The sequence below is a fragment of the Peromyscus californicus genome, unplaced genomic scaffold (genome assembly GCF_007827085.1).
Source record: "Peromyscus californicus insignis strain IS unplaced genomic scaffold, ASM782708v3 Scaffold_5__1_contigs__length_169319896, whole genome shotgun sequence".
In the NCBI taxonomy this organism is placed as follows: Eukaryota; Metazoa; Chordata; class Mammalia; order Rodentia; family Cricetidae; genus Peromyscus; species Peromyscus californicus.
The window spans coordinates 8,941,900-8,965,508 of NW_026294573.1; the positions used below are offsets into that span (position 1 = coordinate 8,941,900).

General features: G+C 45.1%; 3 protein-coding genes across 7 annotated transcripts in view; 2 read left to right on the forward strand and 1 right to left on the reverse strand.

The window, feature by feature from the left end:
- Masp2 (MBL associated serine protease 2) overlaps positions 1-13,958 on the forward strand; it is a 19,791-nt gene extending 5,833 nt beyond the window's left edge. The window contains exons 4-10 of one of the 2 annotated variants that reach the window (XM_052715793.1): positions 1,235-1,431; positions 1,704-1,851; positions 3,244-3,362; positions 6,916-6,994; positions 9,067-9,198; positions 9,651-9,725; positions 10,775-13,958. In XM_052715793.1, the coding sequence (XP_052571753.1) occupies positions 1,235-1,431; positions 1,704-1,851; positions 3,244-3,362; positions 6,916-6,994; positions 9,067-9,198; positions 9,651-9,725; positions 10,775-11,532 (1,508 nt within the window). In that variant the 3' untranslated portion in view covers positions 11,533-13,958. Of the gene's footprint in view, positions 182-1,234; positions 1,432-1,703; positions 1,852-3,243; positions 3,363-6,915; positions 6,995-9,066; positions 9,199-9,650; positions 9,726-10,774 lie in introns of those variants that run through there. The other variant, XM_052715792.1, reaches the window with a different exon arrangement.
- A 109-nt stretch (positions 13,959-14,067) lies between these two features.
- Positions 14,068-23,363, reverse strand: Tardbp (TAR DNA binding protein). 4 transcript variants are annotated; one of them, XR_008213603.1, is made up of 8 exons: positions 23,249-23,363; positions 21,716-21,967; positions 18,756-18,919; positions 18,190-18,330; positions 16,524-16,694; positions 16,005-16,131; positions 14,912-15,051; positions 14,068-14,186 (listed from the first exon to the last, which is right to left on the reverse strand). XR_008213603.1 is itself a non-coding variant. In XM_052715790.1 (7 exons), exons 2-7 carry the CDS (start codon positions 21,951-21,953, stop codon positions 14,996-14,998), a joined length of 888 nt encoding a protein of 295 aa, XP_052571750.1. In that variant the 5' UTR covers positions 21,954-21,967; positions 23,249-23,363; the 3' UTR covers positions 14,068-14,995. The 4 variants fall into 4 exon arrangements, 3 of the variants coding, with proteins under 3 accessions (XP_052571750.1, XP_052571749.1, XP_052571748.1); XM_052715790.1 differs by having other exon boundaries at positions 14,068-15,051; positions 16,014-16,131; XM_052715789.1 differs by having other exon boundaries at positions 14,068-15,051.
- CUNH1orf127 (chromosome unknown C1orf127 homolog) overlaps positions 22,979-23,609 on the forward strand; it is a 51,330-nt gene continuing 50,699 nt past the window's right edge. Inside the window, exon 1 of the mRNA XM_052715402.1 lies at positions 22,979-23,183. Coding sequence (XP_052571362.1) covers positions 22,979-23,183 — 205 coding nt within the window. The remainder of the gene's footprint in view (positions 23,184-23,609) is intronic.

Sequence of the window (23,609 nt, forward strand, 5' to 3'; positions counted from 1 at the left end):
CCTCTACTGCTTCCCCTGAGGCTGATCTCAGGACATCTTTAGCCAGTTCTTGTTTATAGGGCCATGCAGGTTTTTGTTTCCTGACTTAGAGCTTGATTCAGAACAGAGAGACCACAGGAGGTGTTACCAAGGGATCAGGCTAATTACCCTGCATCCAGGATAGTTACCCTGCAACCTCTGTACAGTAGGGAGCAACCTCATGGAAGGAGGCAGTATGTGAAGTCTTGACTTCCTACAAGCAGCCCTACCAGTCTGCTCGGACCCTGTCTAAGCAGGCAGGAAGGGGTGGGGAGGAGATGCAGAACCTCCCTAAGAGATGGAGCCTGATCACCTTCAGGGCAGCTTAGCAGCCTGAGACAAGAGGGCAGACTGTGCACACTGGTGACATAAACTTCTCTCAACTGTCCCCAGGGCCACTTCTGACAACAGGGAAGGCCTGGGAAAAGCCTTCCCAGCCTGTTCCCTGGGATGTAAGGCTCTGGGCTGGTCCCTGCCAGACTTCTTGGGAGCCCCCTTGTGGACTCACTTGGGAACTGCTGAGCTGTGCACTGGAGTGATTGGAGAGCAGGAGAAAAGCCCTGAGTTCAAGGGACTGCCTCCTTCCTCTCCCTGAATTCCTAAGGACCTGGGGAGGTGGCCTGTCCCTCCTTCCAGGGCCCACTTCCCTCTGGCCAAGTCTCCCTTCCTGTGTTCTCACCTTTTCAGCTGTGACTCTGACCCTGGGGTAAGAGTTTGGGCACTGGCAAACTATACCCTGCTTCAGCTAAAGCCTGAGGGCAACAGAGTCATCTTCTAACCGTCCTTTGGCATTGTTTAGGGTGGGAGTTTGGGTCCCCTCCTGCCTCTGCGGTTTGTCAAGTGCACGTTCTTGACCAGACCCTGGACTTAGCTGTCCCAGGTGTTCCCCGTGCTCAAGAGCTGTCCCAAGTGTTCCTTGTGCTCAAGAGCTGTCCCCCAGGTGTTCCCCGTGCTCAAGAGTTGTCCCCCAGGTGTTCCCTGTGCTCAAGAGCTGTCCCAGGTGTTCCCTGTGCTCAAGAGCTGTCCCAGGTGTTCCCTGTGCTCAAGAACTGTCCCCCAGGTGTTCCCCGTGCTCAAGAGCTGTCCCAGGTGTTCCCCGTGCTCAAGAGCTGTCTCCCAGGTGTTCCCCGTGCTCAAGAGCTGTCCCAGGTGTTCTCCGTGCTCAAGAGCTGTCCCCCATGAGCAGTCATGCCATCTTGTCCTCTCTCCTTCCCAGCCCTGTGTTCAGGCCAGGTGTTCACTGAGAGGTCTGGGGAGCTCAGTAGCCCCGAATACCCACAGCCGTACCCCAAACTCTCCAGCTGCACCTACCACATCTGCCTGGAGGAGGGCTTCAGTGTCATCCTGGACTTCGTGGAGTCCTTCGATGTGGAGATGCATCCTGAGGCCCAGTGCCCCTATGACTCCCTCAAGGTCTGCAGCTTGCACCCTTACCTTGTCACGGCTCTTACCCCTGAACAGCAGCCCTTCCTTCCTTTCAATACCGCCTACTATGTTCTGTCCTCCAGTGAATCCCTTTCAGCCTTTCTGTGGGGCTCCAAGCCAGGTTGTCACTTCAGCATGAAGGATAGGGTACCCACCTCTTGTCCCCAGCCTGCCCCAGCCAGTTTCAGTTGGTACACTTCCCTCTAACATAGGCCAGACCCCTGCCGCAGGTCCTGGGGGTTCAGAGTCTCTTTGTTCAGATCCAAACAGAGAAGGGGGAATACGGCCCATTCTGTGGGAAGGCGTTGCCCCACAGGATTGAAACGAACAGCAACAGTGTGACCATCACATTTGCTACTGATGAGTCGGGGGCCCACACAGGCTGGAAGATCCGCTACACCAGCACAGGTGAGCATGACTCTCGGGTCCAGGAGACAAAACAGTTTCTGCCCATTCTGCAGCATCAACAAACCATAGCACTGGACTCTTTCCTGGTCAGGCCAAGGAAGGGAGCACAGATGGAGTGGGGGTGGTCTGTCAAGTGACATCCATGGCAGGGATGGGGTGGGGGTGGGGGAGTGGAATAGCAAGCCTTCCCTTCTTCCTTCTCCCCCTTACCCAGACAGCCATTTACCTGGGCACCCCCTCTGTCCTCAGTTCTGGTGTTTGAGATAGGGTCTAACTCTGCGGGTCAGATGGTCCCAAACTTATAGCACAAACTGCCCTTAAACTTGGATCCTCCTGCCTCAGCCCGAGTGCTGGGATTCCAGGTCTATGTTTCCCTCTATCTTATCCCCCTCACAACCTACCTACCCACGATCTATCCATCCATTCACCCACCCACCCGCTCACCTATCCTGTTCCCCACCCATCTTTACCTCCTATAGATATGTGTAAGGTAGGTGAATATGGAGCTTGGTGGCTGAGGGCCGGCCTACTGAGCACAGGACCCTGAGGACCCTGTGCTCAGTCCTCAGCATTACTCTTAAAAGAGAGATGTATGCCAAGGATGCTAAATGCAGAAGGCAGAGTCACCAACAGTCTCTGCCCTCAGTTCAGTGGGGAAATGTCAAGCCCCTGTGGCACAGCCTTTCAGGCGAACGCTTTGTCTAGTGAGACTCCAGGGAAGGGCAACACCAAACACTGTCACTTAATCTCAGTCTTGTTCTTTTCCTAGAAGTGACACTCTTGGCTTCAAACCACACGTGTCATCTTCCTGGCATAGAGAACTCATTCTGTACTTCTGGTTTTCTTTTTCTTTTTCTTTGGTGGGGAGGGTAGGGGTGTGTTTCAAGACAGGGTTTCTCTGTGTAACAGCCCTAGTCGTCCTGGAACTTACTTTGTAGTTTGAGTCTGGCCTCGAACTCAGAGATCCCTCTGCCTTTGCCTCCCTAGTGCTGGGATTAAAGGCGTGTGCCACCACCACATCTGGCAGTTTTCTTAACTAAAAAAAAAAAGAATTGGCTGTATGCCACTGGTGTGCAGATGCCCCTGGAGGACAGAAGGGTCAGAGCCCTTGGAGCTGGGGTTGCACATGGTTGTGAGCCCCCTGATGTGGGGCCCAAACTGGAGTCCTCTGGAAAGCAGTGCTCTTAACTGCGGCACCATCTTTCCAGCCTTGTAGCTGAGTCACGGACAAAGAAACAAGTGAGTGTGTGGAGGTGACTCAGCTTAATTTTGCCTTTGGTGTTAAATGTTAAGACCACCACTGTTAACACTTGGGGCAGGCCCTGCCTCTTAGTTCACTTATAACCAAGAACACAGATTGCTAAATTCAGACCTGCCTGTTCCTCTGCACAGCACAGCCCTGCCCTGATCCAACGGTGCCACCTAATGGCTACATTTCACCCGTGCAAGCCAAGTACATCCTGAAGGACAGTTTTTCTGTCTTCTGCAAGACTGGCTTTGAGCTTCTACAAGTGAGTCACTAAAAAACTGAGTGCCTATGATCAAGACGGCTTTGAATTTGGAGATGAAATCGGGAAGTGCCTATGCAGAAAAAAAAAAATCAAAGTAGTAATAAGTCTGCAGCAAACAAAGAGGAATGGCATGGACAGTCTTTGGGGGGGGGGGGGCGCGGTGGTGGTGGTGGTGGATCCTGCCTTTCATTTTTGTTTTGAGGCAGTTTTGCTATGTAGTCTAAGCTGGCCTGGAACTATGTAGTTCAGGCTGGTCTCAAGTTCAAAATCCTCCTGCCTCAGCCTCCCAAGTATTGGGATGACTAGTATATGCCACCATAAGCATTTCTGCCTTTTAAAAATTGTGACTTTGTTTTTCTAAATTTTTCAATGCTTATTTTTAAGTGCATTGGTATTTTGCCTGCATATGTCAGTGTGAGTGTCAGATCCCCTGGAACTGGAGTTACAGTTGTGAGTTGCCATGTGGGTGCTGGAAATTGAACCTGGGCACTCTGAAGAGCAGCTGTGCCCTTAACCGCTGAGTCATCACTCCAGCCCTTTTTGTTGTTTTTTGAGACAGGGTTTCTCTATGTAGTGCTGGATGTCCTGGAACTCACTTTGTAGACCAGACTGGCCTCCAATCACACAGATGTGCTGGGATTAAAGGCGTTCACTACCACACCCAGTTGTTTTGTTTTGTTGAGACAGGATTTTTTTTTTTTTTTTTTTTTTTGTTTTGTTTTTCGAGACAGGGTTTCTCTGTGTAGCTTTGCGCCTTTCTTGGAACTCACTTGGTAGCCCAGGGTGGCCTCGAACTCACAGAGATCCGCCTGGCTCTGCCTCCCGAGTGCTGGGATTAAAGGCGTGCGCCACCACCGCCCGGCGAGACAGGATTTTTTTGTGTAGGCCTGGCTGTCCTGGAACTCACTTTGTAGACCAGGCAGGCCTCGAACTCATAGACATCCACCTGCCTCTGTCTCCCTAGTATTGGGACTGAAGGTGTGCACCATCACACCTGGTGCTGCAGCTGTAACTTTTTGAGACAATGGCTCAAGATGTAGCCCAGGCTGGCCATGAGCTCTTTGACTTCCTGATTTAGCCTCTCCAGTGCTGGGATTATAGGTGTACACGGTCATACCCGGCTGAAACTTTTATGTTTGGTGCTGAGGACTGAACTCATACACACTAAGTATGCTCTCTATCACTTAGCCTACACGCTCCACACCCATCTGTTGTAGAGGCTCTTTTAGAGAGCTAGTCATTAAAAGAACTTCTGTTCATCTGTACTTTGAGCTCTCTGGAAAGTGGCTGAAACAACAGAAAGGAGTGTGCTCACCTTGCCCCATGAGCTCTGCGTAGCTCCTGTTAGATTAAGACTTCCCTGGCCAGCTGACGCCCTTCCAGGGGAACAGCTCCTGGGCCCACAAAGATTAGACAGCCCTGGAAAGAGTACATTCTGCAAAGTTATAAATAGTGCTCACTGTTAAGGGAGAGGGAATATAATTTTAAAAACTGCTTAGCATGTTGCTTCAGGGGCACAGGTAAGAAATTAACTCATCCTCTTTGTGTTCTTCAAAATTGTCACTGAATCCCAGTGGTAAAAAGCAATAACCCTGGAATGACAGCTAGGGATGGAGTCCAGTCTGTGGAGGGCAAAGCAGGGAAAGTCCCATCTTACAAACCTCTTGGTCAGGCTCTTTTCCACTTTTGGACTGCAAGACCATAAACTTGTTCAGTTGTTTTGAAACTGCTTCATGTAGCCCAGGCTGGCCCTGAACTTGCCATATAGTTGAGGATAAGCTTGTCCCAATTCTCTTGCTTCTACTTCCCTGGGGCATGCTCCATCATGCCCAGTTTATGTGGTGCTTTGGATCAAACCCAGGACTTTGTGGATGTTAGTAAAGTATACATCCTGTTTATCATTTAAATGAAAAAAAATGTGTATCTTTTGAAACACTACAGCTTTGGCAAATGGCACTCTCTTCCATTAATGCATACTTTCTCTCTCTGGACTATGTAGACCAGGCTGGCCTCAAACTCAGAGATCTGCATGCCTTGGATTAAAGGTGTGTACCACACTTGGCTCAAATGGTTGACATTGTTTCAGGGACTTGTCTTTGTCTTGGATTAAAGGTGTGTACCACCACAGTCAGCTTAATGTTTGACTTTAGTAACTATCTCTGCATTTTTTTTTTTTAACATTGGCATTTTTTGGGGGGTGGGGGTGAGGGGTAGGTAGAGACAGTTTCTCTCTGTGTAGCCATGACTGTCCTGGAACTTGATTTGTAGACCAGGTGGCCTTGGACTCAGAGATCCATCTGTCTCAGCCTCCCTGAGTGCTGGGATCACTGGCACTGCCACGATGCCAGACTCCTTCTGGCACTTTTGAGAAAAAGAACATTTGTATGTGGCTGCACACAGCATGCGTGGAGGGCAGAGGACCAGCTTCCAGGTGTCAGTTCTCGTTTTCCCATGTAGGTTCCAGATCTCAAATTCAGGTTGGCAGGCTTGTCAGCCAATTACCTACCTTATCTGCTGAGCATCTCACTGGCCCCATCTGGCACTTGGTAGAAAGAAATGGTGGAAAGGCTGGAGAGATGACTAAGCAGAGGACTGGATTCAGTTCCCAGGGCCAACATGGCAGCTCACAACCACCCTAACTCGTTTCAAGGGGTTCAAGGCTGCCTTCTGCTGACCTCTTCGGACACTAGGCACACAGGTGGTACACGCATGCATGCAGGCAAAACACTCAAAACCATGAAACAAACCGAATTTTTTTTTTTTTTTTTTTTTTTTTTTGGTTTTTCGAGACAGGGTTTCTCTGTGTAGCTTTGCGCCTTTCCTGGGACTCACTTGGTAGCCCAGGCTGGCCTCGAACTCACAGAGATCCGCCTGGCTCTGCCTCCCGAGTGCTGGGATTAAAGGCGTGCGCCACCACCGCCCGGCCGAATTTTTTTTTTTAAAGATTTATTTATTTATTATGTATACAATATTCTACCTGCATGTGTCCCTACAGGCCAGAAGATGGCACCAGATCACATTACAAGTGGTTGAGCCACCATGCGGTTGCTGGGAATTGAACTCAGGACCTCTGGAAGAACAGTAGTGCTCTTAACCACTGAGCCATCTCTCCAGCCCCCGAATTTTTTTTTTAAATAGTGTGTGTGAGATTGTGCACACCTTTAATCCCAGCACTCAGGAGGCAGAAGCAGTTGGACTTTGTGAGCTCAAAAGCTAGCCTGGTACACAGAGTTCCGGGACAGCAGGACTTCATAAAAATAAATAAATGGAGGGGCTGGGGCCTAACCTCCACCCTCAGAGGAAGAAAACAAGAGACACCGACAAGAACTTTGACCAGTTGGGTTCTAGGATGCACTGGAAAGCAGTATATGGTAAGAATCGCAGTTATTAGTGTACAGGTGACGTAAGCCAGCAGAGCTGTTGGCAGCCAATGTGCACATGAACAAGGCAGCTGAGCCACGGCTGCTGCCCTCACTTGGGAGCACTGGGAAGCTCTGGTATGGGGAGTGACCTGATGTTAACAGGGAGCTCATTCTCTGAATTTCCTCTTCAGGGTCCTGTGCCCCTAAGATCATTCACTACTGTCTGCCAGAAAGACGGATCCTGGGACCGGCCAATACCAGAGTGCAGCAGTATGGTCATACCGTGACAACCCTTCCCTTGCTGCCACCTGTACCATTTCTGTGTTGTCCCTTCATGTGTACACACATGAAGGTCATTGTAGAGTTAGAGCAGTGGTTCTCAACCTAAGTGCTGCGGTCCTTTAATACAGTTCATGTTGTGGGGACCCCCTACCATAAAATTTTCATTGCTATGTCATAACTGTAATTTTGCTACTGCTATGAATCATATCTATTTTCCAATGGTCTTAGGCAACCCCAAAGAAATTGCAACCCATAGGTTGAGAACCACTGGGTTAGAGGATGCCTGGCTCTTCCACCAGCCCAGCGCCACCCCCCCCATGCTTTTTTTTCCCGAGACTGGGTTTCTCTTCTCTATATAGCTTTGCACCTATCCTGGAACTCACTCTGTAGCCCAGGCTAGCCTCAAACTCAGATCTGCCTGGCTCTGCCTCACAAGTGCTGGGATTAAAGGCGTTTGCCATCGCCTGGCCTGGGATCTTAATTAGGAAGCACAGTGCTATGGTTGGTTTACCTGGGTGCTGGGGAGGTGAACTCAAGTACTTATGATTGTGCAGAAAGCACTTTCCTGTTCTGAGCAATCTCCCCAGTTCACCCATTATTGCTTTGTGGCTTCTCTAGTCATTCCCATGCCCCCCCTCCCACCCCAGATTCACTTCTACTCAAGTCTCTGTGCCAAGGAGCCGAAATGCTGGGGAGAGGCACTGAAATCATTCCTAAGTGTAAAACACTGCTCTTGCAGGCATTAGAAATGTAGGGAAAAAAATCTTAATCCCTATCACCCTACAGAAAAGTGATGCTACTGTGTAGGCCTCTCCAGTTCTACCCCACCCTAAGCCTTGGGCATACATGTGCACACCTGCCACACACTTATATGGATAATGGCACTTATTTGCATTTTGAAAACTAAGAAATTTCTCAAGAATCACATGCTTAGTACTCTTTCTTTTTTTTTTTTTTTTTTTTTTTTTTTTTGGTTTTTCGAGACAGGGTTTCTCTGTGTAGCTTTGCGCCTCTCCTGGAACTCACTTGGTAGCCCAGGTTGGCCTCGAACTCACAGAGTTCAGCCTGGCTCTGCCTCCCGAGTGCTGGGATTAAAGGCGTGCGCCACCACCGCCCGGCGCTTAGTACTCTTTCAACTACGAAAGTATACATATTTGAAAACAGAAACTTCTCCCCAATTAGATTTACCAATTCTTTCAGTATCAAATGTTGAGCCGGGTTGACAGTGTGTGGGCAAATGGTGGTCTGGGTCTGATCCTGCCACTTCTTGCTGTGTAGGTGTAGACACATCTGGTGCTATTTCACCTGTGGCATGGCAGAGCAGCCACAACAGAAATTTGAGCTGAGGCTGGAGAAGATGGCTCAGCAGTTGAGCACTGCCTGCTCTTCCTGGCGACCCTGATTCAATTCCCAGCACCCACGTGGCAGCTCACACCTGTCTAACTCCAGTTCCAGCTCTTCTGATACCCTCACATATATGTACATGCAGGCAAAACACCAATTAACAAAAAAATGAATTAAAAATCCCAGCACTTTCAAGGCAGAGGACAGAGCAAGTTCTAGAACAGCCAGGGCTATGTGGAGACAGTCTCAAAAGCCAACAAAAAACAAAAAAAACCAACAAACCTGAAACAATCAACACCCCTCAGGGTTTCTACAAAGCTCAAGCTGTGAGCAGGAAAATAGAGACAAGTCTCTTAATCCACTGGTTTATGTCACACAAGAACATGGTCTTTTCTTCCATGTTATCCTGCAGACCATTTCTTTTGTGAGAGCTATGCAACTCCAAGTGTTTCTGAATTCCCTGCTCTGGAGAGGCCACCCACTCCTCTCCAGGGAAGTCCCTTCAGTGAAGAGGCACCAAGTTGAAACTATTCTTGCTACTTTTAAAAGTGGCATTAGTGCCATGTACCATGTAGAGAATGAGACCAGCACAAGGCCCACCTGGCTCTCCACGTACTGGTCCTGGAGAGCATACTGGGGGCTTCACCTGTGTCACTCAGGTACCCCATCAGGCTACAACCTCCACCCGAGTACAGCTCCTCCCGTTTCTTTACTAGTTGTTGACTGTGGCCCTCCTGATGACCTACCCAATGGCTACATAGAATACATCACAGGCCTTGAAGTGACCACCTACAAAGCTGTCATTCAGTACAGCTGTGAAGAGAATTTCTATACCATGAGCAGCGATGGTAAGTACTTTCTTCAAGGGTGGGTGGTACTTGGAACTTGAACCAGACTTTTTGGATAAGGAAGACAAAGGATTAAAAGGCCTTTCTCCCTTGTCGTTAGTGAAATATTACAGTTAAAGTGACTTTAATGTCAATTTGCAAGAATCTGAAAACATCTTATCTAGTAAATGACTACTACAAACACACAATATATTCCAAATGGTTTAATTTAACAAGTCAAAACCTTATCATTAAGCACTTGAGATCTTGATACATATTCAAGTTACACATCTAAAAGGTTTCCACTTTGCAAGCAAACATGGTAATGCAGACACCTATTTAGGAAATCATGTAAAATGGTTATTCACACACCTCTCCCCACCATGGGTGCTCAAGAATCAACATTTTTCAAAGGATTATTCAAGCAAATGACAAGCACAGTTAAACATTTTTGCTTTTCCAACAATTTGCAGGTAAATATGTGTGTGAGGCTGATGGATTCTGGACGAGCTCCAAAGGAGAAAAATTCCTCCCGGTTTGCAAGCCTGGTAATGGATGCATTTATAAGACTCATAGCTGACAGAGTAGATGGAGGACAAGGGTAGGCAGACATGGAAGCTCAGCATCTGGCTTGGCTTGGACTAACGTAACTCCTAAGTGTGTTCTCATCACCCCTTTGCATATGGAGGCTGCTAGGTGCTAGCTGCACTTATTTGATTATTTTTGACCTTTATGACTAGGCAAGCATAAAAAATTAAATGATTTCTTAAATTATCTCAAGCCATTTATACATATATAAACACAAATTCTTGTTGAGTTACTTTTCTTCTCTGTAAAAGTGCTATTAAAACCCAAAGCTAATAACTTCATTATTTCCCTAAGCAATTGTTCTCAATGACATCTAGGTTTTTAAACATTAATGCAATTTGCCTTTTAATAGTATTTAATTTTTTTAAACCAGAATTGGCTCCAACAATAATAGTTAAATGCTTTAAAAAAAAATTAAAGGTAATAATACACTCATTACCCCTGTGTTAGCTGGCTTAGTTTTCTAACCCTGTATTTGGCTGACATGCTACTTCTAAGTTTTAATCAAAGTGCAAGGCCACAATAAGAAACATGCTGCATTCCTAAGTAATTAGCTTGCAACAGAGACACTGTAAACTCAATGTTTAGATGACTCAACCAGACCAAAAATACAAATTTTAGAACCAGAAGCATCTCTGTCATCGCTGCAACATTTGTAATTTTTAGATTTTTACATTCAAAGGCAACAGTAATTTTGTTAATCATAACCTTAATTCCTGCCTTCCCAGAATTCCCAGTGAATGCAGCAGAGTCCTGACCTTTTGCCTCTATGCAGTGTTCATGTCTTTGTGCACACAATTACTGTCTATATTGTCTACAGCTTCCCTCAACTTAGTTTTCTTTCAGCAAAACCTAAGAATCTGTGAAATCTTACTGATCTTGAGAACGAGCTAAGCAACTATAAATAAGGACTTAACAAGCCTAAACAGAGAGGATGCCTGCCTATCAATTCATGGGATAAAACTGTTGGTTGACACTAAATGTAGCCTTGTTTCTGCTCTTTCCTCAGTTTGTGGGCTGTCTACACTCACTACAAGAGGCCGCATAATTGGAGGGCAGTTTGCAAAGCCTGGTGACTTTCCTTGGCAAGTCTTATTACTGGGCGAAACTATAGCAGCAGGTGCTCTTTTACATGACAACTGGGTCCTAACAGCTGCTCATGCTGTGTATGGAGTAACAGAGGCAGCATCCTCCCTGGACATTCGCATGGGTATCCTCAAAAGGCTCTCACCTAATTACACCCAAGCCTGGCCTGAGGCTGTCTTTATACACGAAGGTTATAATCATGGTGCTGGTTTTGACAATGATATAGCACTGATTAAACTCAAGAACAAAGTCACAATCAATAGGAGCATTATGCCCATTTGTCTGCTAAGAAAAGCAGCTGCATCATTGAGGACAGGCGACACTGGAACTGTGGCTGGCTGGGGGTTAACCCAAAAGGGGTTTCTTGCTAGAAACCTGATGTCTGTGGACATACCAATTGTTGACCATCAAAAATGTACTTCTGCTTATGAAAAGATCTACCCAGGAGAAAGAGTAACTGGTAACATGCTCTGTGCTGGCTTAGAAACTGGTGGCAAGGACAGCTGCAGAGGTGACAGTGGAGGGGCATTAGTGTTTCTAGATAATGAAACACAGCAATGGTTTGTGGGAGGAATAGTTTCCTGGGGTTCCATTAATTGTGGGGAGGCACAACAGTATGGCATCTACACAAAAGTCATAAACTACATTACCTGGATCGAGAACATAATGAGTAATTTTTAACTTGCATGCCTCCAATTAGTAAATTCTCATTTTTACAAGTACCTTGAAAAGCTCTTAGCAGTAAGAGAACCCAAGAAGCATCAATGGCCCACCCCAAACCAGATCAAACTTATAGGCACTAGCCAATGTCAACTTTGTTGAGTCTAGTAGGTGTTCAATACAATAGCATTATCTTTGCCAACCCCAGACACAAACTATGTCAACTTGTATTGATTTTCTACAATCTACTTAATATTTCATACTTGCTGTTGATTTTTCTAGTATGTTAAGACTTAGTCCTAATGACCTCTCAAAGTGCAGAATATCTGATCACTTCTCTTTTCAAAGGTAAACTGAAAGCTGGTATGCGATTTCCCTATTAAAATCAGTACCATAAAACAATGTGGGTTTTTTTTTTTTTGGGGGGGGGGGGTCCATTTCCAGAATACTGGGATTATAGGCAGTCTACCATATTTCATCAAATTATTGGATAAAAATAACATGGAATAGTATTTTACCCCCTCAAAAGGGTGATTTAACAATTTGTTTCAAAAGCTCGAACTTTTCCAGAGTCGGTTCTAAAACTTGTAGTGTAGCAGTAAATCCAACCTTTCTTTTGCTACCAGCTAAATGCTTAGGTGGATGTGCCACACCCCACTTTATCTGGTGTTGGCTAGCAATCAAACCCAGGCCTTTGGGCATGTTAACTAGGTAAGCCAACTAAGATACATTCTGAACTCCTCACGCCTACCTTTTGAGACAGCCTGCCCCAGGCTGACCTCAAATTTACTATTTTGCCTCGGCCTCCCAATTGCTGGGTATTAAGTGTATGCCACTATATTTGGACCATTTTTTTTAAGTGAGCATGACTTGAGCACAAGTGAGTCAAATAGATCACAGATGGCACAACAGTGTAAAACAACTGTATTCAGCAGACTCATTCTCCTATGTAACAGAAGCAGCAGTAATTCACTGTAAGTAACTGCTTTTCTCCTAAGATGCTACCTTAATCTTAAAATGTGGCATTTGATTGGCTCTTCCAACAAGTTTTTAACAGGGTTTCACTATGGAGCAACAGCTGGCATACAACTCAGATGTGCATGCCCCAACTTCTGGGATTAAAGGCATGTGCCACCACACCCAGCTGGAGACTCACATTTTTTAAAGGATGAAAATGCTGTACTGCATCTTCCCACGTAAGTCACTGTTTAACTTTCTAGCATTTTTGTCATGAAACAGCAATGTTTTTTTTCCAGTAAGACTCCAGACACTAAACTGTTGGTGGCAAGAAAACTTTTTATTTAACTGTGGTTCAAAGATTGTTTTTAAGAATGAATGCATTTTGATGACCAAATAGACTTTCAAAAACCAAATCTTTGCCAAGTAGTTTATTTCTGAAACTTCATTTAGGGCAAATAACTATCTACAGCTACGTCATACCATAAACATGTTAAAAGGCTACTCAACATTGAAAGCCTTCTATGACCAGTAACTCTTTAACAAGTGCAAACAAGGGATCAAAACCATGCTATCGACAAGTAACTTACCCCAGGACTCCTGGACGGCTTGCCAGTTTAGTCTTTGGAGGTCCCCGAAAACCATTTTAATGTTACCATGTTACTGCTGCTGAGTAATAGTGCAAGTGCTAAAATGCAAAATTCAGATGTACAGGGTTTGGAAATCATGCAGAGAAAAAAATTTACAATAACTCAAGATCCCTTTACAGAGGGTACTGAATAATGAAACACTGTGTGCATAACAAGTCTCTAAAGGATATAAAATTTTAAAACACGCAACTTGCAAAATGACAAACCTATTTATCATAATAATCTATTTAGGTAAGGGCATTAGGGAAACTATCAACAAAAAAATGGTCACATCTTTCCAGTTAGAAAAGGAGCTCCCCAGTCCTCAGTAGTTACAGGAAAAGTACAATACACAAGGTATTATTATTGCTTTTACATTCTTAACAATGCATTGTGAGAGCCTAAACTGATTTTGTGAGCGTATTTGTTCGTCACTATATGGCCCCCACACCCCAGAGGATAAGAGCCCACCTCACTTAAGACTGCCGGAGATAGACAACCCACCCTATTAGTTCTTAAAGCTATCAGGCTTCTTAATGAATTTCAGGCACACGGTTTCTTGGTTTCTTCTACTTCATCCCTATTGCAATTAATTCCACTTTTCAAATCCCCAAATGAAAGATGCTTATCATCCCTTCTTTTCCATTGATAATGCTCTGCTACAAAGCATTTGAAAACAACCGTTTTGCCCCCCACTCCCAAATAGTTTTTAGAAAGCACGACTTCCCAATGGAGGTTTATACAGCCAGGTCAATAGAAACCACTCAAATGCACGGAGGCACTCAGAACAAACTGAAGGGTAACTGCTTACCATTTTAGGTTCTGTCACCCAGACTTATGAAAAACTAGATTAAAAACAAAACAACCCATGGAAAAACTTTCACTTTGGATAATGCAAGAACAAATAGCAATTAAGTCTGGGTATCAGGTGTCAATGCATGACAGGTGATGAATCCATTTGACTTGAGACAACTTTTCAAATAAGTTTATTTGAAGCAAAATAAACTACTGCCAAGAAACTTTATGAAAGTTCCATCTCAAAAGGGTCAAAAAGGGGAATTAACTGCTATGAATTCTTTGCATTCAGGGCTGCAAAACAAAGACACATATTATTTAAATCAGTTTTATTTAAGAATTTCCAACAATGACAACTCTTATAAAAAAGCATCCAAGCACAGGACACAGAACTGCAGCAAACAGCATTCTTATGAGTAGCTAACAGACATGAGAACTTCCACCCTTCTTTGAGACACCTGAGCTCACTGGTGAACTCTGCTTCCAAGTTCTCCTGCAAAGCACACCACAAGCTCAGTCCATGTTCGCAGCCCATCAGCTTCAGTTCACGTTCCCACACTTCCAGATCAGTAACAGAGGAGAACACACACCATACAGCATTCACAGCAGTTGACAGAGGGGGAGGGAAGTACAAGTATTTCACTTAACACATTCAACTAAAGTGGGTTTTCTAAGAACAAAACTCAAAGTCTTCCAACAGATGTGGATGTCCTTTGATGCAAAAAACATTCGTACGTTATTTGCTATCATTGCTCTCTGCACACTCTCTCACCAAAGCCACAGGATTGAGTGACACATCTCTCCAAGTTAAAAAATATCCATTTTGCACCACCAAGTCTCTGCACGCGCTCTCTCCTTTCCTCGCTCATACTAGCCTTTCATGCCTCGGCACCACCATCAATCCCACACAAGGTTTCAAAAGTTCAAACAGCCTTCTGGTTCCATATCACAGCCTTGCGTTCATAGCGTTGATACGACTCCATGAAATAAAGAGTAGCGGATAAAAATGGAACACCCACCGTCAAAGACGCAGCCTGTGCAGCGTGATGACGAATTCTTGGATGAGAAAGCATGTAGACAGAAGTATTCCTATGGCAGAATATTTACAGCACTACTTTCAATGAAGTGCTTCTTCCATAAACATTTGAAATGAGATGAACTGCAGAGATTAAATGAAGGCTTCATATTGTACTTTCGTATATGAAGGAAGACAAGTGTTAAAAACAAAACCAAAAGAACCAAACACCATGACATCATGATCTCCCAAATGGAGATTTTCCTAAGGAAAAAATTCATAGGGTGGGATTCAAATTAAAATGAGAAAAGAATGTAGTTCTAACCAATGGTTTCTACTCTGAACATGCAAAGAATCCATTTAACAAGTCCAATGATAGATTATTACAGAGAAACCTTCTGAGATCAACTGTAGTGTTGGTTTACCAATTAGGCAAACAGCAGTTCACTTTCACCCACTCAGTATTTTAACCCTTTATATAACAAAACTTATAAAATTCATTTAGCTTTTCCTCTTTTTCTAAAGAAAAATGTCAAAAATACTGCTGAATATACTCCACACTGAACAAACCAATCTGAAAATTTTTAGTACATATGTATTTTACAATATACTTACCATGAGTTTAGAAAAATTTGAATCCCACCATTCTATACCTACCTATCAACCAACCAACCTACCACCAACCCCCACTGCCTACATTCCCCAGCCAGAGGATTTAGAATCCATGCTTGAGCCAAAGCCGCCATTAAAACCACTGCCTGACCCTGCATTTGATGCTGACCCCCAACCAAGAGGGGCACCAGAGTTAGAACCACTGTAGGAATTATTTCCAGAACCAAAAGCCTGATTTGGCTCCCTCTGCATGCTGCCCTGGCTTTGGTTATTACCAGATGGACCTGACTGGTTCTGCTGGCTGGCTAACATGCCCATCATACCCCAACTGCTCTGCAATGCTGCCTGGGCAGCAGCCATCATGGCTGGATTAATGCTAAAAGCCCCGAAGTTCATTCCTCCACCCATATTACCACCCTGGTTATTTCCCAAGCCAGCTCCACCCCCTCTACTGTTACCAAACCCACCCTGATTCCCAAAGCCACCTGGATTACCACCAAATCTTCCACTTCTTTCTAACTGTCTATTGCTATTATGCTTAGGTTCAGCATTGGATATATGCACGCTGATTCCTTTAATGATCAAATCCTCTCCACAAAGAGACTGGGCAACCTATAAGAAACAAGGGATGTAAATGGTGATTAAAACACCAACTCACACACCAAAACAGCAACAAACCCAAATCTTAGTATAACCCATCTAAGCAGGAAGAAAAACAAGCAATTAATGCTAATTTCACTTTGGTAATGTTAACATCAACATTTGTAACTAAAAGGTATGTAATAGCCCCAAAGTCCACATGAGAAACATCGGAAGGGCACCTTACAACTATCTAAACCCAAACACTCTACCCTAAAGGGTGGCAATCAATCAGTTGGAACAAACCACTCATCATTTTTAGTGCTGGAGACTGAGCTCAGCACCTGGAGTACTATGCTGGGCACACACAGTAGCCCCGAACCAGATACATTCCCAGCCCTGGAACAAATTAAGAAGAAAAATACCTTATCATCTGCAAAGGTAACAAAGGCAAAAGCCCTGAATGGTTTGGGAATGAAGACATCTACCACTTCTCCATACTGACAAAAGAACTGTTGAAGCTCTTCAGCAGTCATGTCCTCTGTACAACGTCCAACAAACACCTTTCTGCTTCTCAAAGGTTCATCTGGGCTTTGCTGCTCAAAAGAAAGGGATAGCAGAAATAAACAAACAGATACACTTTGTCTTTTCCCCCTCCTTGGATGTTTTTTTCTTTTTTTTTTTTTTTTTTGAGACAAGGTCTCAACTGTGTATCCCTGGCTGGCCTGTGCGCCTCTGGGTGCTGGGATTAAAGGTGTGCCAAAGACTTGTGGCCCCTTCAAGGTCAGAAGGAGGGATTGGGTCACTCAGAACTGGATGGAGTTAGTTGTGTGCTGTCATGTGGGCGTTGAAACCTGAACCAATCCTTCTCCAAGAATAATTACTAATGAACTACTCAGCCTCACTTCCTTGGGATTTTAAGACAGCCCCTCACATACCCCAGGATGGTCTTAAGCTTGATATAAAGTAAGGACAATCTGGAACTCCTGATCCTCCTGTTACCACCTCCCACGTGCTAAATTACAGTGATTCAACACCAGGTCCAGTTTCAACTTCTTTTACACACGTAAAACATGTGCATGTTTGGGAGGGGTCAATGCTAGCCATTTTTTTTTTTTTTTTTTTGGTTTTTTGAGACAGGGTTTCCCTGTGTAGCTTTGCGCCTTTTCCTGGATCTCGCTCTGTAGACCAGGCTGGCCTCGAACTCACAAAGATCCACCTGCCTCTGCCTCCCGAGTGCTGGGATTAAAGGCGTGCGCCACCACCGCCCGGCCTAGCCATCTTTCTTAATCATGCTCCACGTTCCTTTTGGAGGCTGAGTCTCTTACTGACCCTGTATTTGGCTAGACTGGGAGCCAGCAAGCTCCGTGCCTCTCCCTCTCCAGGGGTGGAATGATAAGAAGCACATGCTACCATACCCAGCTCCTTTGGGGAAAAAAAAAAAAACAAAAACAAACCCTGGGTTCTGGCTGGGAGTAATAGTAGCAGCACAGGCCTTAAGAGTCAGGCAGTGGTTAGTCCCAGCACTGGGGAGGCAGAGGCCAGCCTGGTCTACAGAGTGAGTTCCAGCACAGCCAGGGCTACACAGAGATCCTGCCTCAAAATAAAGATGTGTGTTCCTAGATCAAGTTCAGGCCCTCATGCCTGAGGTAAGCACTTTATGGACTGACCAGTCCAAATCAAGTTTTAAATTATCAAAGTATACCTTGACCCCAAACCAAACGTTCCCAAAAAAGTCTCAATTGCTTGCTTGGAATAAGTCTGGGCGCTGGTGATGTAGCTCAGTGGCCAAACACCTGCTCAGTAAAGCACTGGATACTAGGTTTCCCAGCACATTAAAACTAACATTAAGCTGGGTGGTGGTGGCCCACACCTTTAATCCCAGCACTCAAGGAGGCAGAGGCAGGTGGATATCTGAGTTCGAGGTCAGCCTGGTCTCCAGAGCAAGTTCCAGGACAGCCAAGGCTACAACAGAGAAACCTACCTTGAAAAACTAAAACTTCCCCTGTCATCAATGTTTCCAAATGCACTTAACCTTTTAAGGTCATCTAAGAAAAAACTCCCCTAGCATACAGGTAAAGAGCAAAATACCTTAGAATTTGGAAGTTTACAGTCACACCATCGCCCATCTATCATATGTCGTTGTGACATTACTTTCACTTGGGTGTCATATTCCGTAAATCGAACAAAGCCAAACCCTTTCGAGTGACCAGTTTTAAGATCTTTCTTGACCTAAGAAGAGAAGATCGAAATTTATTCTAATACCACACATACACCAAATCAGAGTTCACATAAAAATCTGAATGGCTTCAACGGAATGAAGTAGCACATTGAAGTTAATAAAGTTAGCTCAAGGCAACAAAACCAACAGTAGGGAACCAGATCATTAAGAGTAGACAATGACTCACTTGCACAATAGGATTTAACAATGGTTTAGAATGAGCACAAATGTAAGTAAGATCTAACATAATCCATTTCCTTTAAACCGGCAGTTCTCAAACTTCCTAATGCTGTGACCCTTTAATACAGATCCCCATGTTATGGTGACCCCCAACCATAAAATTATTTTTATTGCTACTTCATAACTGTAATTTTGCTACTGTTATGACCCATATAAACAGAATAAACAAAAAGCTGTTACCCAGAATCAAGTTTACCTGAACCATAAGAACCTCTCCAAAAGTACTGAAATAGTCTTTAAGATCTTGTTCTGTTGTTTTCCAGGGAAGACCCAACACTATTAGATCAGATGTTTTCTGGACTGCTCTTTTCACTTTCACCGCTGAGGAAGCATCTGTCTCATCCATTTTCCTTTTGTTATCTAAACAAGGCAAGTAGAAACCAGTATTTAGCAGTTCTTTAAAAAGACAGGTGGATCTCTTTGAGGCCAGCCTGATCTACAGAGCAAGTTCCAGGACAGTCAGAGCTACACAGAGAAACTCTTTTAACAACAGAACACAAAAAAGCAAACAATGAAGACACTAAAAGTTTTGTAAGTCTCCTCAAGGATAGAATGTAGCTTAAGTGGCTGGAATGCTTTTCTGGTGCAAAAATCAAGGAATCCCAATTCTAGTTTTGTATTATCTTTTTGAAAATTGTTTTGTGTATATGAGAAATTGCTGAGTATAGCATATGTAAGCAGTTTCTGGCCTTCTGTTCTGCTAGGCAGGGTGTGTTTTGTTATTTCTGGGGAAGGCTGCACATCACTGCAACTGGCTTTTTAATGGTTCTAGATTTAAGACAGGTTGCCTGGCTTGCTCTGCAAGTATCTTTACTGGACCAGCTATCTATCTCCATGGCCCAGATTTTGAATAATGTTAAGATTGTAAAATCAACTGTATGTTCTTTCTCAAAACCTGTATCCAAATTAATGCCAATTCTACTTCATTTTAATTTTGTGGCATTAAATATATCTGACTAATCCAGGGGATCAGACACCCTCTTGTGATGCACATGGTATACAGAAAATACCCATATACACACTTCTAATATATATAAAAATGAAAATTAGCAACTTTTATTTCCACATGTAAATTTGGGTGCTTTCTTAGCAATAAGAAAGCTTGTTTATGGAGAGGGTGATCTCAAGGAATCCTTTCCTCATTCTCCCTGCAGTTATTACTAGTGCATGCCACCTTGAACTACATGCCAGGCATGTACTATCTCCAGCCCCGTTCATTTTGACACAGTATCCCACTATGTTCTCACAGTGACCTTCAAAATTGAGTTTCTTCCGCCTGAGCTTCCTAACCTTCAATTTCAAGTGTGTGCCACCACCCCCAACCAACATCAAGTGTCCTTTTAATTCAAGGTAAACACTGAGCTACACAGCCAATGACGTAAGAACTGACACAATGAAAAAGCAAATTTAGCCTGGCACATATACTCTGTCTTTAAATCCTCCCCAATTTTTTGGACATACATTAGCTTCTGCATATTGACCAACTTTGGTGGACTGACCTTGGTTGACATGTCTTGTATATAAAAAATCAGGCTGGCCTAGAAACTCACTATATAGCTCAGACCTGCCTCAAGCTCAATCTTTCTGCCTCACTCTACCTCCAATGCTGGGAGGATTATAGGTATATGCACTACTTTCTTCTACTATATCATAGTAAAAGCAACAATGTACCAATTTCCACACAATCATAAAAGGGTCTTGGCCGGTGGGTGGTGGTGGTGGCAGAGCCAGCAGGATCTCTGTGAGTTTGAGGCCAGCCTGGTCTACAGAGCAAGACCCAGGACAGGCACCAAAACTATACAGAGAAACCCTATCTATCCCCAAACTCAGATCTACTTGCCTCAGTTTCCTTGAGTGCTGGAATCAAAGGCATGTGCCACCAGGATAGCTTTCTCATACTTTTAAGAACAGATAGTAGTTCTATACTAATTCAAAATTGTGAGCCACTGCATTTGATGTTTATTTAAGGAGGGAAAAGAGAGGTTAATTTAAATAAGGGAGCCGGGGGTTAAAAGCACCTGCTGCTCTTCTGCAGGATCAGGTTTGGTTCTCAGCACCCCCACAGGGCAGCTCACAACCATCCAACTCCAGTTTCAGAAGGTTGGGTGCCCTTTTGCACCAGGCAGATATAGTGCAGACAGATGAGAAAGCCAGGCCTGGTGGCACACACCTTTGGTCCCAGTTACAGACAGTTGTAAGCTGCCACGTGGTGCTGGGAATTGAACCCGGGTCCTCTAGCTGCTCTTCACCACCGAGTCATCTTTCCAGCTCCCAAGGAATTTAGTTTTTTTTAAAAAAAGATAAACAGTGTTCTTTCTGCAAGTTTGCCTGTACTTCAGAAGAGGGAGACAGACTTCAGAAGAGGGAGACAGATCTCATTATAGATGGTTGTGAGCCACCATGTGGTTGCTGGGAATTGAACTCATGACTCTGGAAGAGCAGTCAGTGCTCTTAACCTCTGAGGCATCTCTCCAGCCCAATATTTAGTTTTTTTTTTTTTTTTTTTTTTGGTTTTTCGAGACAGGGTTTCTCTGTGTAGCTTTGCGCCTTTCCTGGAACTCGCTTTGGAGACCAGGCTGGCCTCGAACTCACAGAGATCCACCTGGCTCTGCCTCCCGAGTGCTGGGATTAAAGGCGTGCGCCACCACCGCCCGGCCAATATTTAGTTTTAACAGCATAAATTTGGTATCAAATTGGCAATGACTGTTCCAATAGCTTAATATTTAAATAGATACTCCTTAAAAAGTCTCAGCTGGGCAGCGGTGGCACATGCCTTTAAGTGGATCTCTATGAGTTTGAGACCAGCCTGGTCTACAGAGTGAGCTCCAGGACAGGCACCAAAACTACAGAGAAACCCTGTCTCGAAAACAACAACAACAACAACAACAAAAAACCCCAGCCCTGCAATTTTCAATTATCACTTAGACTGGGAACTTGCCAGAGTAGTCTAAACAAAGTTGAAAAGAACTGGGTTGCAGAAGACATTTTGCCACAAAGGCCAAACCCTGAGGACGGAGCTCAATAGACTACCTGCCCAGCAAACTGGATATTACACTGGCACCAGTCCCCACACACAAATAATAATCTACAACTTAGGCTGGCCTACAAGTCTAACTGTAGTCAGCAATACTGCAAAACCCACAATGATTAACAAACCTTTCGGATAGTTGACAACATATACCAGATTGCCCCAGCCAGCATCTGGGGCATGCAGAATTCCTTCCACCAGCCGGACACCTCTCATACACTGAGACACTGGATTGCGGTAGCGCAGGCCACATGCCCCCGGAAACTGGGCTGTAACTGTGGACAACAATACTGTCCCATCATCTTCTGATGGTATTTCAATGGGCTCATCGTTCTCATCTTCTGTTACCCGAATATATTCAGACATCTTTGCTTAATTTTCTAAAGGAAAGAGAGAGATGAATGACCAAAAGAGTAAGAGCAATTATCTTTTTATGTCAGCTGCCACCACAACACCCTGTGCCCACTTCCTGAGAAGATTCTTGCCACCTGAAACCTAATGTTTCCTTTGTCATCCTGAAAAATTGAGGAAAAGGAGCGAGTTACCTAAAATAAAAATGTGGTATTTTTGCCAATCCACTTACTCAATAAATATTTTCTCAGGGCTTACTATATGTTTCAGTTGCTAAAATTCCAACACTGTTACCAGGGGGCCTGGTGGTTCCAAAACCAGACAAAAACAGAGTGTTAAAGAACTAAGTATTGGGCCGGGCGGTGGTGGTGCACGCCTTTAATTCCAGCACTGGGAGGCAGAGGCAGGCGGATCTTTATGCGTTTGAGGCCAGCCTGGTCTACAGAGCGAGGTCCAGGAAAGGCGCAAAGCTACACAGAGAAATCCTATCTCGAAAAACCAAAAAACAAGACAAAAACAAAAAACACCTAAGTATTGGCCAAGCGGATCTCTGTGAGTTCGAGGCCAGCCTGGTCTACAGAGTGAGTTCCAGGAAAGGCGCACAGAGAAAACTGTTTAGAAAAACAAAACAAAAGAACTAAGTATTTCTGTCACGACTTTTTCTCTTGCAAAACGCCGTTTTCTTACCTGGAGAGCAAAGATTACAGACATAACATTTCATGGCCATCCTGAACTAATTTATTCTAAAGTCTGAGAACCTACATTGGGTTTAGCACGTGCTCTAAGTGGGTGGAAGAAATCAACAATGAATTTCACTTGGGGTTGGTGGAGCACGGAAACCGACGATCAGAACAGAGATTCAGACCTCTGTTCCTCATTTTCGGAGAGGGATAGCTAACGTGAGCGTCGAGGACAGCAACCACAGACGCTCCGTGATGTAGGCCACCGCTTCCCAGAAGGCCATGCGTGATGGACGACGTTGATGATTTTCTCCCCACTTTAACTCGGCCTGGGGTGGGGCCGCGAAGAGTACAAGGCCCATGGTGGCAACGACTGTTTCCAAATGCGGAAACCCGAAGGGACAGGCACTGCTGGAGCCCCGGGGCCGCGACAAACTTCCGCCCACGGCTTCACGGCCCAGCAGGCTCGGCGTCCCGCTCCGGCTGCCGCCCGCGCTAGGCCCTAACGACGCGGCGGCGCGAGGCCAACCAGGCCCCGCTCCACAGCTCCCTTCCCGCGACGCAGGTCGCCTTAGGCCTCCCCCGAATCAACATCCGAAGCACAAAAGCCGCCCGTGGCTAACAACTCACCCACTAGGCCGCTGCTAGGAAGCACGACGAGGAAACTGAGACAGCGAGAAACCCGATACAAGCCGAGCTACCGCTTCGTGCCCACAAAATGGCGCTAGGGCCGCCTCCCGCCCCCGCCCGCCTTCGGCCTCCCCCATCTGCTTCCTGTCAGGAGGGGAGCTCACCCAGAGGAACCACAGACGCTCTCTCCTTGAAGCGGCTCAGACCCTATCAGACGCTTGAGCATACCTAAACAAAGGGGAGAATACAGAAAGGAGCGTGGCTGTGTCCGAGAAGCTGAAAAATGAAAAACAAGTGTGGTCACGTAGGCGTTAGATTCCCCCCACGTAACGTGGCAAGTGGCTTCGTCCGACCAACCGCC